Consider the following 20,495-nt stretch of genomic DNA (forward strand, 5'->3'; position numbering starts at 1 on the left):
CAGCAGCTAACAGCCATGTGAGGAAGAGAGAGCCCATCCAGCCAGGACCTCTTTGCTGGCCTTGGTTTCCCCACAGCTCTTCTATCTACAGAGCACTGGTGGCACAGTGGTTAAGAGTTTCGCTGCTAACCAAAAGGTCAGCAGTTTGAATCCACCAGCTATTCCTTGGAAACCGTTTAGGCAATTCTACTCTGTCCTATAGGGTCGGTATGGGTCGAAATCAACTCAACGACAATGTGTTTGGTTTTTTGGTTTCTTCTATCTACCAGGAAACTTTAAAATCCAAATGCAAATAGGGTTGCCTAACTCAGAAACAGTCTTAATTAATCACTGTTTACTTTAGACATGATTTTGTCTTAGGCGTAAGCAAAACCAAACTTTCTAAATTAATCTTTGATTGTTTGTAGAGTTGAACCCTCCCAAGACAGATCGAAACTCTGGGATTTCAAATAATTTCATCAGATATCAGATACCCTAAATTTATCTTCTACGGTTGTTTCAACCACTATTATTAAAGAATGTTATCTGACTTCTTTCTAAAGCCTTAGGCTACATTTCCTGGTATAAATCTCTCTCACCACATTCACACCTCTTATTTATTTATAACATTTTCAGAGATAGAAAGACCATAAATAAATAAATTGTTGGAAATGAAGTAAAGCAGATCTCCGCATATAGACAGAAACTCAATCTGACCACCATTATTTTTAGTATGCAAGTGAAGTATGTCAGGGTAACAATGCCGAAAGTTCAGAGTTCTGAAGCTACGATTTATTTATTGTATTTAGTAGCAAAATATCCATTCATTTTGGTGGCCTTCATCTCTTTGACAGCCCAAAACATCAAATCACAATCTATCATCTTTTTAGCCTTCTAGGCAAAGAATGATATTCTGACTAGGATTTACCTGTTTTAACGGATTCCCAAAACTCTCTGTGGTCATCGTAGCACTCACATACTGGGTGAAAATGATTCATTCTTTTATTCATTAACTGGACACATATTTTCAAGTGCCTGCTATGTGCCATACTCTGGGTTATGTATAGGAAATATGTCAGTATAGGAGCCTGCAAAGTAAACTCAAGTCCTTGTCCTCTGAGAACTCATCTGTTTTATTCCCTGTTCCCCTGTGACTAGACCGTAAGCTCCTTGAGGGTAGGTGTGTGGCTATCTCCCTTCTATGCTGCTCAGTGCCCACACACTTGATACTCAAAACATCTTTCTTGGACAAGTGAATAAATCAACAATGGAAACCTGCAATGTCATTTACTTCATCCTGCCAAATGTTGGGACATTCAAGAAAGAAATCCAACACATGCTTCTAGAGTTATGTTTTTGGATTGCAAGCAACTTAAAAATACTGTAAAAATTGGCTACAGATTGTTTAACTGCTGTTTCACCTTCAGTTGCCCTGTTGTTCTGATTATCAGTGCATGACTGGAAAGGGCAGGGATACTCTGGGAAGTATTTCAATCACATTCCATTGAATCTTCCCCAGCTTCACTAAGCTTAGACTATTCCTCTTTGCTTACAGATGCTGGATAAGTTACAGATGCTGTTCAGAACTGTCCTCACTTTTGCCTGCTAAATTTTTGAACTTTGTAGCTCTGTATAATAAACCAATGATCTAGGTAGAACTATATTTGTTGCATTTTAGTCTGTCTCTGTATAGTGTGGTCAGAAGAGGAGATGTAGTCTTGCTTTGAGACAGGAAAAGTATTAATGTGGGATCTTCTTTATGACTAATATTTGTAACTATGTCCCAAATCCTTGCCTTCCTTCATCTTGATCTTTGCCATTTGAGATTTCCTACCCTTTGCTCTTACTGCAGGGCCATCTCTCCTTCCAACTCCTTGATTTATTATCACTTTCTTCCAATTAACTTTGAACAACTAATGAGCTTGGGACAAACAGTGCTTTTGTAGCATTTTAAATTCATTGTATATGCCACATAGGGGCCCTGGTGAAGCAGTGGTTAAAGCTTGGCCACCAACTGTAAGGTTGGCGGTTCAAACACACCAGCTGCTCTGCAAGAGAAAGATGTGACAGTCTGCTTCTGAAAAGATTAACAGCCTTGAAAACCCTATGGGGCATTTCTACTCTGTCCTATAGGGTGGCTGTGGGTTGGAATTGACTCGATGGCAGTAGGTTTGGTCTGAGTTTTTTCGTATATGCTACTGAGCTTTTGCTTCATACTTCAGTCATTTACCCTGGAACCAACATTGTCTCAGGGTTAAGAAGAGGGCTGAGTGGTAATAGGCATGCCATTCAACCACTCTTAATTTTCAGTAGCTTCATCTATATGGTGGAATGGGGATACTAATAATACCTATCTCCTAAGATTAAAACAAGGACTAAATTACATAATGTATGTAAATTGCTTAAGATAGGACCTGGGACATGTTGCTTACTAATATTATCATTACTGTTGTTGCTGTAATTGATATTAATACTGCCCGACTAGATGTAAGCTCCTAGAGCCCTGGGATCACATCTGTGATTTATCTTGTGTTCTTGATATAATGCAAAAATTCAGTAAGTGCTCTAATGAAGGTTTTAGAGTCAATGGATGAAAAGCGAAAAATGAATTCGCTAATGAATGTTGTAAATTCTGATCCAACGTTCTTTCTTAGAACAGGAGATATTTTCTGTTTGTAGGTAGACAATGTTCCTTAGCGTTCAGTTACATTGTGTGAAAGATCATTCAGATTTGTGAATCTAAAAATCCTATTTATAATGTATATTTTGTAAATGTATACAGATTACCCAGAAACCCAGTGCCGTCGAGTCGATTCCGACTCATAGCTACCCTATAGGACAGATTAAGAAGGATTAATTTAAAACTGTAGGAGAGTCTAAATAGCTACCCTAAAAAATTTCCACTGGCATTTTAATGAAATGTTATTTTACAACTTTAAAGCTCATAGTAATATAATTAGTAATATGTGTAATCTTTATTACCAATCTTAATCTTTTTTATATGACTGGAAAATTATTTTATGGTAGGACAATTAAAATAATGCTAAAAATGTCAGCATAACAGAATTAAACTAAAGTAACTACCACAATATTGTACCCCAAACCAGCTAATTTAAATGCAAAATACTTAGTCAAGGCTATTTATCTGGGCTAATGCATGGTAAGGGATTTAAAGGCTAGTTTGTTCATCTGAAATAAAACAAAAAATAAGCACTGTACAGCGATCTTTACTATTGTTTAACATGAGGGAAATATTAAATAGGCTTATATACAGGCCACTTGAGGAAAATGTATTAGAAGCCACCTCACAGCATAGTAAATAGAAAGTGGGCAGGTAGACAATACCGTGTTCATAGGCTTTTAAAGGGAAACTTTGAAATGCTTAAAATTGTCCTTATATAAGTAATGGCATATAGTGAAAAAAAAAAAGTATGATCAATATGTGCTTATTACGTACACCAGACCTAGGACACCCGGAATTTTAAGGTTATGTTTTGAAAAACATCTAATATATTTCAGTAAAGTTTAAATTATTCTTAAAAGCAATAATTCAGGAAAATTTTAAAATAGAAGCAAAGTCTACAAGATTTGAGAGAAACGAATGTTATAGTGTATTTATTGTCAAAGTTGTTGTTGTTATTGTTGTTGGGTGCCATTGAATTGGTTCCAACTCATAGCAACCCTATGCACAACAGAACCAAACACTGCCCGGTCCTGAGCCATCCTTACAATCGTTGTTATGCTTGAGGTCATTCCTGCAGCCACTGTGTCAATCCACCTCGTTGAGGGTCTTCCTCTTTTCTGCTGAACCTGTACTCTGCCAAGCATGATGTCCTTTTCCAGGGACTGATCCCTCCTGACAACATGTCCAAAGTATGTAAGACGCAGTCTCACCATCCTTGCCTTTAAGGAGCATTCTGGCTGTACTTCTTCTAAGACAGAGTTGTTCGTTCTTTTGGCAGTTCATGGTATATTCAATATTCTTTGCCATCACCACAATTCAAAGGTGTCAATTCTTCGGTCTTCCTTATTCACTGTCCAGCTTTCACATGCATATGATGAGATTGAAAATACCATGGGTTGAGTCAGGCACACCTAGCCTTCAAGGTGACATCTTTGCTCTTCAACACTTTAAAGAGGTCCTCTGTAGCAGATTTACCCAATGCAATGCATCTTTTGATTTCTTGACTGCTGCTTCCTTGGCTGTTGATTGTGGATCCAAGTAAAATGAAATCCTTTACAACCTCAGTCTTTTCTTCATTTCTCATGGTGTTGCTTATTGGTCCAGTTGTGAGGATTTTTGTTTTCTTTATGTTGAGATGCAATCCATACTGAAGGCTGTGGTCTTTGATCTTCATCGGTAAGTGCTTCAAGTCTCCTTCACTTTCAGCAAGGAAGGTTGTGTCATCTGCATAATGCAGGTTGTTAATGAGTCCTCCTCCAATCCTGATGCCCCATACTTCTTCATATAGTTCAGCTTCTTGGATTATTTGCTCAGCATACAGATTGAATAAATATGGTGAAAGGATACAACCTGACACATAACTTTCCTGACTTTAAACATGTAGCATCCCCTTGTTCTGTTGGAATGACTGCCTCTTGAACCATGTATAGATTCCTCATGAGCACAATTAAGTGCTCCAGAATTCCCTTTCTCCGTAATATTATCCATAATTTGTTATGATTCACACAGTCAAATGCCTTAGCATAGTCAATAAAATACAGGTAAACATCTTTCTGGTATTTTCTGCTTTCAGGCAGGATCCATCCGACATCAGCAATGATATCCCAGGTTCCAAGTCCTCTTCTAAATCTAGCTTAAATTTCTGGCAGTTCCCTGTTGATATACTGCCTTAGCTGGTTGAATGATCTTCAGCAAAACTTTGCTTGTGTTTGATATTAATGATATTGTTTGATAATTTCTGCATCCGGCTGGATCACCTTTCTCTTCCAGTTGATTGGCCAGGTAGCTCTCTTCCAAGTTTCTTGGCATACACAAGTGAGCACTTCCACCGCTGCATCCATTTGTTGAAACATCTCAGTTGATATTCTGTCAATTCCCAGAGCCTTGTTTTTGCTAATGCCTTCAGTGCAGCTTGGACTTCCTTCAGTACCATTGGTTCCTGATCAAATGTTATCTCCTGAAAGAGTTGAACGTTGACCAATTCTTTTTGGTATAGTGATTCTGTGTATTCCTTCTATCTTCTTTGGATGCTTCCTGCATCATTTAATATTTTCCCTGTAGAATCCTTCAGTATGGCAACTGGAGACTTAAATTTTTTCTTCAGTTCTTTTGGTTTGAGAAATGCTGAGTGTGTTCTTCCCTTCTATCTCCAGCTCTTTGCACATGTCATCGTAATACATCACTTTGTCTTCTGGAGCTGCTCTTTGAAATCTTCTATTCAGCTCCTTTATCTCATCATTTTTTCATTTTGCTTTACCTACTCAACATTCAAGAGCAAGTTTCAGAGTCTTTTCTGACATCCCTTTAGACCTTTTCTTTCTCTCCTGCCTTTTGAATAAACTTTTGCTTTCTTTATGCATGATGTCATTCCACAACTCGTCTGGTCTTTGGTCATTAGTGTTCAACGTGTCAAATCTATCCCTGAGATGGTCTCTAAACTCAAGTGGGATCTACTCAAGGTTGTACTTTGGCCCTCCTGAACTTGTTCTAATTTTCTTCGTTTCAAGTTGAACTTGCATGTGGGTAATTGATGGTCTGATCCACAGTCAGCCCCTGGCCTTGTGTGGCTGATGATATTGAGGTTTTCCGTTGTCTCTTTCCACAGATGTAGTCGATTTGATTTCTGTGTATTCCATCTGGTGAAGCCCAAATGCATAGTCACTGTTCATGTTGGTTAAAGAAGGTATTTGCAATGAAGAGGTCTTTGGTCTTGCAAAATTCTGTCATATAATCTCCAGCATTATTTCTATCACCAAGGCCGTATTTTCCAGCTACTGATCCTTCTTCTTTGTTTCCAACTTTTGCATTCCAATCACCAGTAATTATCAGTGCATCCTGATTGCATGTTCAATCAATTTCAGACTGCAGAAGTTGGTAAAAATCTTCAATTTCTTCATCTTTGGCCTTAGTGGTTGGTGCATAAATTTGAATAGTAGTCTTATTAACTGGTGGTCTTTCTTGTAGGCATATGGATATGATCCTATCACTGACAGTGTTGTACTTCAGGGTAGATTTTGAAATGTTCTTTTTGAGGATGAATGCAACGCCATTCGTCTTCAAGTTGTTGTTTCCTGCATAGTAGCCCATATGATTATCTGATTCAAAATGACCAATACTAATCCATTTCAGCTCACTAATGCCTAGGATATCAATGTTTATGAGTTCCATTTCATTTTTGATGACTTCCAATTTTCCTAGACTCATACTTTGTACATTCCATGTTCCGATTATTAATGGATCTTTGCAGCTGTTTCTTCTCATTTTGAGTCGTGCCATATCAACAAATGAAGGTCCCAAAAGTTTCACTCCATCCATGTCATTAAGTTAAACCCTCCTTTGAGGAAGTAGTTCTTCCCCAGTTGTCTTTTGAGTGCCTTCCAACCTGAGGGGCTCATCTTCTAGCACTATATCAGACAGTGTTCTGCTGCTATTCATAAGGTTTTCACTGGCTAATTCTTTTCAGAAGTAGACTGCCCAGTCCATCTTCCTGGTCTGTCTTAGTCTGGAAGCTCAGGTGAAACCTGTCCACCATGAGTGACTCTGCTTGTATTTGAATTCCAGTGGTATAGCTTCCAGGGTCACAGCAATACACAAGCCCCCCACAGTAAGGCAAACTGACAGAAGCCTGGGGGGTTGTCAAACTTAGAACTCTATTTTAACAGATAATGTACCCATAGTGTTTGGTTTGGTTTTTATTTGTAGGTCCCAGCACACCTGGAAAATCCTGCAAGGACTCAGCTACAGAAAGCCCAAAGACAGCAAGTGAAACCCTTCATGACCCTTGACCACCAGATACTCAACCAGACCCTGAAAAGCTCACATCCTCCAGCCACCAGTGGTGCTCCTCCGGTGAGGCATGGACACGTGTCTCCAGACAGTGATGCAGGCCTCACAGGGAATCCACTCACCAAGTTGCTAACTCTTGGGGAAGAAGGTGACAATGTGGAGTGGCATGTATGTCTCATGGCTGTTTGTAAATATATGACTAGTTTTTGAAAAGAGCACTGATAAAGAAATTGAAGTCCATATTTTTATAGCAAATACTCCAAATGCAGATTCATTTAGCACAACCAAAAAAAAACCTGTTGCCGTAGAGTTGATCCTGACTCATAGTGACCCTGTGGGACAGAATAGAACTTCCCCTTATGGTTTCCAAGGAGAGCCTGGTGGACTCGAACTGTTAATGTTTTGGTTAGCAGCTGTAGCTCTTAATCACTATGTCACCAGGGTTTCCATTTAGCATAAAGGAACGTGTTATTTCTTCGTACTCAATTTAAATTATATATCAATATGAGTCAAAATAGACACAAAGAGTAATAATATGTGTTTAATAGATTTAACTTTAACTGTAAAGATTTTCTGATCAGCTAAAATATTTATTGGTTATTATTTTGAATATCCACTGAAATTAAAGAGCCAGAAGTTGTTTAAATAACACTAAATATGTCCTTGACAAATCTTTATTAGAATAAGACTGATAATCTTACTGTTCTTAATATTTTATGGATTTATATCTGGATTTTTATATTCGTCTACTTCTTTCTTTCATTTCTATTTTCAGTAGATTTTTGCCTGTTTATTAAATAAGAGGAATTTTGAGGTGCTGAGGAAACAAAACACATTAGACAGTGTCTAGCAATATTGAAGAATGAATAGAACTGGGAAAGAATTAACTGGGGAAAATGCTTCCTTCAATATCGCAATGTCAAAAAACCACAATAAAAACTGAGCTTTCTTTTTTCTTTTCTTTTTTTTTCCTCCCATTCGATTTGTTAGATGGGGTCATGCCCCTATAATCTTCCAGGTTTGAGCTCCCAAACGACACTCCTGATGATTGTTACTGCAGTGGTTAGAGCACTTGGCTGCTAACTGAAAGGTCTGAGGTTCAAACCCACCAGCCCCGCCATGCAAGAAAGATGTGGCAGTATGCTTCCATAAAGATTACAGCCTTGGAAACCCTATAGGGCAGTTCTACTCTGTCCTATAGGATCGTTATGAATTGGAATCCACTTCACAGTAAGGGGTTTGGTTTTTGAGTTTTGCCATCATTCACATATTTGCTGTCTTTAAAAGAAAGGATGTATCCTATGATGTCACAATTCCATAATACAGATATCCCTCTCTTTTAGAAAGTTTGCTTTATGCCGCTTTGCTTTTACGAAAAACCTACATTAGTACCTGTTTTTGCTAACCAAAAGAAATCCTAAGCAGATTTTCATTTTTATGAAAAAAGGCAAAAAGCAGAAATAGCATTCAGCATTTGTTCTGCAGTCAGCCCTTAAAGAAGCAGTGCCGACCCCTAGCACTGAGAGTGGCATTGCCAAGTTCCTTTTCTCGGGAACGATACTCAGCATTCCTGTTTTTACTATATATTCTTGTTATCTTAGGTTTATGTATTATTTGGTACATTATTTTTTGGGGTCAGGGAACACTCAAAATTTTTTCCCGTATAAATTAATAGTAATTGCTTCTTTTCTTTATGCCATTTTGGCTTACAAAAGCTTTCATAGGCATGGTCTACTTTCGGATAGCAGAGGAAACCTGTATTCTTGATTGCTAAGAGATCAAACATAACAACAATTTTAAGGATGGCTCAGAACCAGGCAGTGTTTCGTTCTGTTGTGCATAGGGTCACTATGAGTCGGAACCGACTCAATGGCACCTAACAACAATGACAACAAGAGATCAGGTGTTAGAGCAGAAAGAACATGGACTTTGGAGTCAGGTACTACTTACTGTGACCTAGGTCAAAACCTCAATCCTTAACATCTCAGACCCACATCTCTAAACTTTGAAGAGTTGTTTTGATACTTGCATTTAAAAAGTTCTCAGCACAAGGGCAGAGTGAAAGCTTGGGAGATGGTAGCTCTTGTCTTCTTTTGACATTGCTTTTCTCCTAGGCCTTGTCTTCCTGTGCATTCCATCTGGTGAGGTCCATGTGTAAAGTAGCTGCTTGTTGTTGAAAAAAAGGTATTTTGAATGAATAGGTCATTAATATGGCAAAGTATTATTAGGTGATCGCCAGCATCATTTCTATCACCAAGGCTATTATTTTCCAACTACTGGTCCTTTGTTTCCAGCTTTCCCATTCCAATCACCAATAATTATCAATGCATCCTGATTACATGTTTGATCAATTTCAGGCTGTGAAAATTGGTAAAAAATCTTCACTTTCTTCAACATTGGCATTAGTGGTTGGAACGTAAATTTGAATAATAGTCATATTAACTGGTCTTCCATATAGGCATATGGATATTATCCTATCACTAACAGCACTGTACTTCAGGATAGATCTTGAAATATTCCTTTTGTCAATGAATGTGATGCCATTCCTCTTCAGTTTGTCATTCCTGACATAGTAGACCATATGGTTGTCTGATTTAGAATGGCCAATACCAATTCATTTCTGCTCACTAATGTCTAGGATATTGATGGTTACCTGTTCCATTTAATTTTTGACAATTTCCAATATTTCTATATTCGTACTTCACACATTACATGTTCTTATAATTAATGGATGTTTGCAGCTGTTTCTTCTCATTTTGAATCATGACACATCAGCAAATGAAGGCCCTAAAGCTTGACGCCATCCACGTCACTAAGGTCGACTCTACTTTGAGGAGGTAGCTCTTCCATGACTGGTGCTTTCCAACCTGAATGCCTCATCTCCCAGCACAATGTTTCACTGCTATTCATAACGTTTTCACTGGCTAATTCCTTTCAGAAGTAGACTGCCAGGTCCTTCTTCCTAGACTGTCTTGGTCTGGAATCTCCACTAAAACCTGTCCAACATGGTATTTGAAATACTGGTGGCATAGTCAATTTAATTCAAATCCACAGGAATCAGATTGACAACATCTGCAGAGAGAGATGATGGAGAAACTCAATATTATCAGTCAGAACCAGGCCAGGGACCGACTGTGGAACAGATCATCAATTGCTCATACGCAAGTTCAAGTTGAAGTCGAAGAAAATTAAAACAAGTCCATGACAGCCAAAGTATGACCTTGAGTATATTACGCCTGAATTTACAGACCGTCTCAAGAATAGATTTGTTGCATTGAACACTAATGACCAAATACCAGATGAGTTGTGGGATGACATCAAGGGCAGCATACATGAAGAAAACAAGAGATCATTTAAAAGACAGGAAAGAAAGGAAAGATCAAAACGGATGTCAGAAGAGACTCTGAAGCTTGCTCTTAAACATAGAGCAGCTAAAGTGAATGGAGAAATAATGAAGTAAAAGAGCTGAACAGATTTCAAAGGGTGGCTAAGAAAACAAAGCATTATAATAAAATGTGCAAAGACCTGGAGTTAGAAAACCAAAAGGGAAGAATACATTTGGCATTTCTCAAGTTGAAACAACTGAACAAAACATTCAAGCCTTGAGTTGCAATATTAAAGGATTCTACAGGCAAAATATTGAACGACACAGGAAACATCAAATGAAGATGGAAGGAAAACACAGAGTCACTGTACCAAAAAGAATTGGTTGATATTCAGCCATTTCAGGAGGTAGCTTATGATCAAGAATTGATGGTGCTGAAGGAAGAAGTCCAAGCTGCACTGAAGATGTTGGCAAAAAAAAAAAAAAAAAAGGCTCCAGGAATTGACAGACTACCAATTGAGATGTTTCAACAAATGGATGCCTTACTAGTAGTACTCGCTTGTATATGCCAAGAAATTTGGAAGACAGCTACCTGGCCATCGACTGGAAGAGACCCATACTTATGCCTATTCCAAAGAAAGATGATTCAACCGAATGCAGAAATTATCAAACAATATCATTAGTATCACACACAAGTAAAATTTTGCTGAAGATAATTCAAAAACATTTCGAGCAGTACATCAACAGAGAACTACCAGAAATTCAAGGCAGATTCAGAAGAGAACATGGAATGAGGAATACCATTGCTGATGTCAGATGGATCTTGGTTGAAAGCAGAGAATACCAGAAAGGTGTTTACCTGTGTTTTATCAGCTATGGGAAGACATTAGACTTTGTGGATCATTACAAATTATGGATAACATTGCAAAGAATAGGAACTCCAGAATACTTAATTGTGCTCGTGAGGAACCTGTACATAGACCAAGAGGCTGTTATTTGAACAGAACAAGGGGATAACGCGTAGTTTAAAATCAGGAAAGGTGTGCATTACGGTTGTATCCTTTTGCCATACTTATTCAATCTGTATGCTCAGCAAGTAATTCAAGAAGCGGCACTATATGAAGAAGAATGCAACAACAGGCTTAGAGGAAGACTCATTAACAACCTGCAATATGCAGATACAACAACCTTGCTTACTGAAAGTGAAGAGGACTTGAAGCACTTAGTGATGAAGATCAATGACTACAGCTTTCAGTATGGATTATCCATGAAGAAAACAAAAATTCTCACAACCAATAAACAACATCATGATAAATACAGAAAGCACTGAAGTTGTCAAGGATTTCATTTTACTTGCATTCACAATCAATACACATGGAAGTCAGGAAATCAAACGACTCATTGCCTTTGTCAAATCTGCTGCAAAAGGCCTCTTTAAAGTATTAAAGACGTCACTTTGAGGATTAAGGTGCACCTGACTTAAGCCATGGTATTTTCAATCATCTCATATGCATGTGAAAGCTGGACAATGAATAAGGAAGACCGAAAAAGAATGGATGCCTTTGAATTATGGTGTTGCCAAAGAATATTGAATATACTGTGTACTGCCAAAAGAATGAACTAATCTGTCTGGGAAGAAGTACAGCAGAATGCTTCTTAGAAGTAAGGACGGCAAGACTTTGCTTTACGTACTTTGGACATATTATTGGGAGGGACCAGTCCACAGAGAAGGAGATCATTCTCTTGGTGAAGTAGAGGGTCAGCAAAAAAGAAGACCCTCAACGAGATGGATTGACACACTGAGTGCAACAGTGGGCTCAAACATAGCAACAATGGTGAGGAGGGCACAGGATTGTTCTCTTGTACATAGGGTTGCTATGAGTTGGAACTGACTCGACAGCATCTAATAATGACTTGTCTTCTCATGACATCAGGGAACATTTCATAAATTCAAAAGAAGACCCCAGAATTTTTTTTTTTTTTACTGCAGATTAAATCCGTGAGAGCATCCTTAAATTCACTTTTGGTGGTTGGAATTAGGAAGACCTTGGTTATTAAAAATCACTGAGTAAATCAAATATAAAATCAAAAGAACCATTTTATGGCACCCATCTCTCAAGAATAAAGCCTAAATACGTACCATTGGCACATGTGACTTTTCCACACATAGCCCTTACCTCCAGGCCCAGACTCATGTCTTAACATGGCCATTACACACTGTGCTTCAGCCATATGTGTTCACTAGTGAGTCTAAAGTGTACTGGGTACTGTCTTCTTACTGCCTTTCTTTATGTTCTATCCATTCTATCTCAATCCTACATCTAAATATTTCCAGCTCCCTCTTCAAAATTCATCTCAGATATCTTCTCTAGGCTATTTTCCCTGATGGTTCTGTCTGTGTTAAGTGCCTTTTCTGAGCTTTCATGAAAACACCTATATTATATGGATAACAACTGCACGTATAATAGACTTTTCATAGCACATGCTACATGTCTTACTCTCTAGTCTTAGAATTCCTTCATAAAAACACACCACCCCTTATTCATCTTTTTATGTTCAGGGTCTAAGACAAACAAAAATCAGTCTACTGAACAAAAATCAGAGAATATTTTTGGCAAGTTTATAAATGAATGAATAAATGAGTACTATTTTTTTTAGTCAATATTCTTTCATGTCCTGTTATTGGTGCACCAGTATTTTAAGCAATATGGTAGACAAGCCAACAAATAAGAGAAAATATGTGAGCTCAAGGAGTTGGCCATCTAGTGTGGGAGACAGGGTGTTAGTATAATATGACAGGGGCCATAAGAGAAATGAAATAAAAGTACTCTGGAAGATCAGAGGAAAGAGAGATTCTTTTAGTTCCAGGTCTCAGGATAACCTGGAGGAGGTGGTACATGATCTGGGCATAGAAAACATACCAATTTTAGAGTAAGGAGTATTATAAGCAATGCACAGAGTTGACAGACATGGAGAGTGTTTCAGAGTGATCCAATTTAGTACAAATAAGGGACTGAGGCTGGACAGAAGAACTGAGGTGGATCGAGGGCATTATATGTAGACTTAAATGATCCCAAGATAGTGGGGGGATTCTATCAGTTAGGATAGCTCTCAGAAGCACGTAAAAAGGGCCCAACCTCAATGACTGGACTAAATACAAATTTATTTTTCTTCCATAATAATGTTGTGGATCATAATATTAGTCACAAAAATAATAGCTAACATTTATTGAGTCCTTACTGTGTGTCTGGAAATATTATAAATGCTTTTTCGAGATTAATTTGTTTAGTCTTCAAAACAACACATGGTTAGGTGCTATTATGTCCATTTTAAAAATGGGCAACTCATATAGAAGAAGCCCAGAAGTAGATGGCCTGAGGCTGCTGCAGCTTCTTCCTGATGTCAACACTCATCAAGGCTCCTCTGTCTTTTTTTTCTTAACTCCGTGGCTTTTTATCCTAATGGGCACTTTCTGGTAACCAAACGGATACTCCATCTCCAGCATCATATCCTCAATCCAAGTGGAAAGAAGAGGCAGAGACAAGGGAGAAGTCTATATCAGTAGAACGAAGCTTTCCCAGAAATCCACAACAGATTCATGCTTATGATTTATTAGTCAAAACTGTACCACGTGGCCATATCTAGCTGATGTGAAGCTGAGAAAAATGCTTTTTTTTTTATGGGCATATTGCTGCACCAAACAAAATCAATGCCCTTTCATAAGGAAGAAAGAGAAAATTGATATTTAGCTGTTGATTCTCAGCGTCTGCCACAGGAACAAGAGTAAGTTTCTGAGGACAAAAGTATTATAATCAGAGATGTGCTTCAGAGACTCTTAAATGGCCGTAGAGTGGAAAAGATTTGTGTTGAAGAAGGCTAGTGCCAGGTGAACAGATGAGAGAATATTGCAATGAAATTTAATGTTAGCCAGGGTCAGGACAATTGCACTAGGAAAAATAAAATAAATGGACAAAAGGGGTAGTGTTAATAGATCTCAATGTCATGTTATATTCTGTGAAGGACAAAGAGGATGTGGACATAATTTTGAGCCTAAGTTACTGGATAAGTAATGTAAATGATGGCCCTGTTAACAGAAGTAGGGATGTCAGAGGCAGTATGAGGGTTGGCTTGGAAATGATGATGAGTTAAGCTTGTAGGACTTCCATGAGAGGAAGCTCAAAGGACAACTGAAAATAAAAGACTATTTCTCAGGAAAGAACTTGGAACTGCAGATAAGATTTCATTTGTTCCTTCATTCAGAGGAACCGTCAGTGTCACATGCTCAGGATGCCAACTACATATCATATATGATCCATGCCTTCTAGAATGTCCAATTTAAAGGGAGGAGAGAGATACATAAACAAATAATTATAATATTATGTAGCAAGAGCAATGGTATAGATATGAGCAAAGAAGTATTCTTCTCCAAAAAGAAAGTCATCTTTGCTATGTAGACCATGAATTTTTTTTCTAAGTTATTTACTGAGTCTTTCTTTTTACATTATATATCAATTTGATGGTTTTATTTACCTTCTTTTTACAGTACTTCCTGAAACAGTGTTTTTCAAAGGAAGACTTCTGAGTCATTTATGTCCAAGAAAATGTTTTACTTTATCCTTACATTTAAATGATAATTTGCTGGATATAAATGTCTAGGTTTTAAGTTCATTACCTTTTATATTTCAAAATATTATCCCATTGTCCTCTTGCCTCCAATGTTGTAGTAAAGTTCGACTTTTGTTCTTTTGTAGATCTTTATTTTTTAATCTGTGAAAGTTTACATATTTTTGCTGTGTCTTTGAACTTTCCATGTCCATTACCTTCATTTTGTTTTTCTTCAAAACAAATTTTTGCTTCTTTGTACTTCATTATCTTCCTTTAGTGCTGTGAGGATGCTTATTCTGCTATTTTGTAATTCTTGTTTTGTCTGATCTGTTATTTCTATTTCTGTTTCATCTGATTTAAAATGTTGTGTTTGTAGCTTTTTTTTTTTTTTTAATAGCGGCCTGATTCCTGGGTTGTTAATTATGAAGATGTCTGGAAGCTATGAAGTAAAGGTTTGGGATGGATTGTAGATCTTTAATTAACTTTGGATAATGACAGGACCAAAGTCTTCAGTAAATCAAGAAGCAAAGATAGTCCTGTGTACAGATGACATACATGAGGGATAGAGGTGTTCAACCAAAAGGCTGAGACTCCAAGGGGGCTGCAATTTTACATGTAGAGAGAAAAGTGATATCTGAAAGGTATTCTGAGAAATGAAAAGCATTTCAACTTTATCTTGAGTCATCTCTTGAGTAATTTTGCAGAGGCTAGATTTTCAATGCAATTCCATCTGTCACCTGTATATGGATGATCTTTGAAACCATAAAATTCAGTGATTTTTATTGTGGAGAGTCATAAGGAAGTAGAAAGAAGTGCTCTGTACAGATCTCTGGGGAGCATCACATTCAGACATTAAGAAGAAGGGAAGACAGGCGAGGAGACAGAAGTAGTCAGACAAATTGGAAAATGACAACCATGCTGTGATACAGGAATTAAGGATGTTTCAGTAAGAAGTGGTTGTTAACAACATCAAATGCTATGGATAGTTCTGAGATAATGAAACCAAGATAAAGAGGCCCTAGTAGTGGGAACAGAGTCCAACTTCTAGGGCTTATGGATTGATTGGGAGGAGAGGAGGTAGAAGAAAGAAGAGCAGTGCTGGCTCTGCCCCAGTGTGGAGGGCCAAATGGAGGGAAGTGGGGTTCAGGTCAAATGGAAAAATGCAAGGATGAGAAGAGAGGGGCAGTAACCACGAAGGGTGTATAAGAGAAAGCTTTCTTTCTTGAAGAGCATGTTTATAGGAAGAGGAAAATTAGAGATGCAAAAGAGTGGGTCATTTATGATGCAAGCTCCCAGAGAGAAAAGGGATGGGATGACTTATGTATAATTTTTACTGGAACTGCTAGAAGTACCCAGAAGAATAAGCACAAGCCACAAGTTGTGTTGAGCGTTCTCCTTTTCTCAAACCTTTCTCACTTCTGTTCAGTACAATTTTGTTGTCTGTTAAATGGTGGAATGTGGGAGAAATATCATGAAATAAAAACTTGAGGTTAGTAATAATCAAGAATTTACTTAAATTTTTTGAAAGACCAGACTAAACAAAAGAAACAATACACGCATACTTATTATCGTAGGTCCTTTAAACATCCCTCGAAGCACTTGGAATAACATCTGAAGTCCTATCCTGACCTTGGCACATAGCTGCACTGTCCAGTTCAGTACTCACTAGCCACATGTGGCTCTTTAAATTTCATTTTAAATTAATAAGATAATATAAAAATTTTAAGAATGAAATGAGATTACGAATTGAATTCCTCAGTCACACTAGCCACATTTTAAGTGCTCAGTAGCCACACGTGGTTAGTTGCTACCATATTGGACAGCTCATATACAGACCATTTTCATCACTGCAGAATTTTCTTTTAGGCAGGAGGCCTAGAACTCTCTACAATGTCAGTTTCTTGCCTATGTTTTCAGCTTCTCCTCAAGCCCCTCTTGACCGCACTCACTCTGATCCATTCCCTTTGGCTTTCTCACTCTTTCTCAAACATGCTGAGTTTTGTCCCATCTCAGGGCCTTTGCCCTGCTGGTCATTTTCCATGAACTATCCTTCCCCATATTATTCATGTCCCTGTTCAAATATCACTTCTTCAGTAAAACTTTCTTCCTAAAATAACACCTGTCCTTATCAAGCTCTATCCTCTACCTGTTCTAATCTCTTCAGACCATTGTTTGTTATTAAGCTGTTCATTGTCTGTCTTCTCAATAACGTTTGAGTTCTGCGAAGGCAGGGAGTTTGTGCTGTTTGTTACTGTAGCCCCAGCACTTACAACAAGGCTTTGCAAATAGCAAGTGCTCAATAAATATTTGTTAAATTAACATATGAATAACATTCCAACTAATTGGCATATAACCTTTGGGAGTGTCTTAGTAGAAGTCTCCGGTTACTTGATTTTCTAAGATTCCCAGAAATCTTGCTTAGAAGCTAACAGTAACAGAATCATAAGATATTTTTTTATGTATCTACCAGAGTTTTCTAATGATTGTTTATGCACATGTCATGGGCAATTTCTATTACAACTATATAAACTCAGATATTTCACATATTTGAGTCCACGTCATATTTTAGAATTTCACTGAGGAGAACAGGATGGGAGAGAAAAGAGTTGGAGCTAGAGCTCAAGATGAGAGAGAGAGAGAGAAGAAAAAAATGGCATGGTATTTTGAAAATACACACCTTTAAATCTCTTCAGAAGGGAAGGAAGGCTGTTTTACAAAGGAGCTGAGAAAGGGAATAAAAATCTGATTGCAGTTAGGACTATAAAGGCAGACTTCCAGAACTTCAGTACTGCCTCTGCCATTCGCTAACTAAGAAAAGTTATTGAACTTCTCTTTCCCTCAGTTTCCTCATCTGTGCTAGGGAAGTAATGATAGTCCTTACTTCACAGGGTTTTTGTGAAGGTTAAAGGTGTTGATATATGCAGAGCACTGGAACATCTCAGGCACTATATTGGTGTTTGCTACTATTACTACTTAGGATGTCTGTGATTATTGCCATTGTTACTGTTATTATTATTATGATTACTACCATTACTGTGGAAAACCTGGTGGCATAGTGGTTAAGTGTACAGCTGCTAATCAAAAGGTCAGCAGTTCAAATCCACCAGGCACTCTTTGGAAACTCTATGGGGCAGTTCTACTCTGTCCTATAGGGTAGTTATGAGTCAGAATTGACTCGAAGGCAATGGGTGCACGTATAGTACCATTACTGTTACTGCTATAAGTCATTAGTGAAACTAGCTAATATGTTTCCGTCTAGTAGATACTGATTTCCAAGGGACAAGCCCAGGGGGCTTTGCCCACCTGTCACCTATCAGCTGGTGGAAGCAAAAGCTAGGAAAAGCAACACAGATTAAAGAGTATTGGAGTTACCTTGTTTTGAGTTTTTTTTAATATTATGGGTTTTTGATATAGCTATAGCCTCAATTTCAATATTCTAAAAAAATTTAAGATTGCTAAAATTTTCCTATCTGAAATCAGGCTGAAGCACAACTTTTATCATTATGCACTGTTTTAAAAAAATATATTGTATTTTGCTAGATGGAGGACGTTTTTGAGGATATAATCGGTATGGAATCAAGTTTTAAAGAGGAAGGAACAGACTCTCCTCTGCTAATTCAAAGAACAGTAAGTGTTTCTAGACCTGCAGAGGTCAATAGGGTGGAAGTAAATAATATCATCGGATGATAAAAAAAGGGAATTTTGCTTGATTAGTAAACACTGTACTTTTGAAACAGATACAATATTAGAAATTATTTAGATTAATATTTTTATTGTATTTTTATTTCATTAATATTTTAATCAATAATATTAAGATTAACATTAATCTAGAAATAGATTAATATTAGAAAAATTTTATGCAGAAAAAAGATTATATAATGTTATCAAGGAAGATTCTATCTTTCATCTATCTATCATCTATCTATCAATCATCTGTCTATCATCTATCTATCTATCTATCTATCTATCTATCTATCTATCTATCTATCTATCTATCTATCTATCTATCTATCTATCTATCTATCTATCTATCTACCTACCTATCATCTATCTATCATCCATCTATCTATCTACCTATCTATCTACCTATCTATCTACCTATCTATCTACCTATCTATCTACCTATCTATCATCTATTTATCATCTATCTAACCTATCTATCATCTGTCTAATCTATCTACCTATCCATCTGTCTCTATATACATCCATCTAATTACATATCTGGAAACGCTGGTGGTACAGTGGTTAAGAGCGCTGGCTGCTAACCAAAATTCGGCAGTTCAAATCCACCAGGTGCTACTTGGAAACCCAATGGGGCGGTTCTACTCTGCCATGTAGGGTTGCTATAAATTGGAATCGACTCAATGGCAGAGTTTTTTTTGGTTTAATTGTATATCTAATCTGTTATAGGCACTTTCTATGAGTGATTTAATCTTTAGATTTCCTGTTTGAAGCACAGCATATGATGAGACATCTTCGTAAGATCGTAACTAAATCTTGACTATTTCTCCACGACTAATAACTATTACAGGAGCCATGGTGGTGTAATGGTTAAGTGCTCAGCAGCTAACTGAAAGGCCGGTGGTTTGAATGCACCAGACTGTCTGTGGGAGAAAGATGTGGCAGTCTGATTCCCTGAAGATTACAGCCTTGGAAACCGTTTGGTGCAGTTCTGCTCTGTGCTCTAGAATTGCTAGGAGTCGGAATCGACTTGATGGGAATAGGTTGGGTTGGTTGAGTAATAACTTAGAGTCAGAAGTTCTCCACCTTGTAAAGGAAAGAAAACGATTACAACAAGAAAAAATGTAAATTTACTTCTGAGTCAAGAAGCAGAGTTTAAAGGTGGTATGGAGAAAGGTAAACTAGGCCTCACCCTACTTTAAAGCATGAAGAAAGACTTCTATGTTAAAATCAGAGCAAATTCCTGGAATAATATATAATATATATAGGGATGGTATCTTATCTCTTACTGGATTGCTGTTGCCTTCTCCTTGCTCATTTGGTAATCACTAAAAATGTTATCTGTAAAGGGTATGCAAGCACTTTTGACACATTTTGAGTGGTTCTTGTTGCTTCATTTGTATATGGTTTAAGAACTTCTTGAAAACATGAAAAAAAAGAATACAAAAGGCTATGCTTGAACCTTTAAAAATTTCATCTAAAGAAAGCGTATTCTGATCATATTATATATTGTGGATACTGTTCATCCATTAATTAGTAACTTGTGTTATATTAATGGTGTTTTAAATTTAGGGCTTAAAAGAAACCTGGAGTAAGCACCCCACCTTTTCAAAAATGAATTCTTAAATAGAGAATTACCTTTTGTCTCTTTCTTTTTTTTTCCTGGCGTACGACACCTCCACGTATAATAATATAGTGTTACTAGTGTAAACTGCCAAAAGTTAGATGAGGTTTACAACTTGGTTCTTATTGCAGATTTTTCTTTTTAGGACAGAGTGACGTCTCTTTCTACCTCTCTCTCTTCAGATTTCAAGTAGCATAGTTACATGAAAAGTGACTAATACTTTAGACAAATACGTATTGATACTAATTTTTCCTTGTCTAATTTCACAGCATGAGGATGCTATCTTCTTAACCATTATTCAACTTCTGGAT

General features: G+C 37.4%; 1 protein-coding gene across 7 annotated transcripts in view; it reads left to right on the forward strand.

The window, feature by feature from the left end:
• The window catches only part of TFEC (transcription factor EC), a 205,354-nt gene that overhangs the window by 145,792 nt on the left and 39,067 nt on the right, over positions 1-20,495 (forward strand). For 4 of the 7 annotated variants that reach the window (XM_049893992.1, XM_049893991.1, XM_049893995.1 and 1 more), the window contains 2 exons: positions 6,866-7,117; positions 18,420-18,506. The exons of 1 other annotated variant lie outside the window; for it this stretch is intronic. In XM_049893992.1, coding sequence (XP_049749949.1) covers positions 6,866-7,117; positions 18,420-18,506 — 339 coding nt within the window. The remainder of the gene's footprint in view (positions 1-6,865; positions 7,118-18,419; positions 18,507-20,495) is intronic. 2 more of the 7 variants (XM_049893994.1, XM_049893993.1) reach the window with 2 other exon arrangements.

The sequence above is a fragment of the Elephas maximus genome, chromosome 8 (genome assembly GCF_024166365.1).
Source record: "Elephas maximus indicus isolate mEleMax1 chromosome 8, mEleMax1 primary haplotype, whole genome shotgun sequence".
NCBI classification, from domain to species: Eukaryota; Metazoa; Chordata; class Mammalia; order Proboscidea; family Elephantidae; genus Elephas; species Elephas maximus.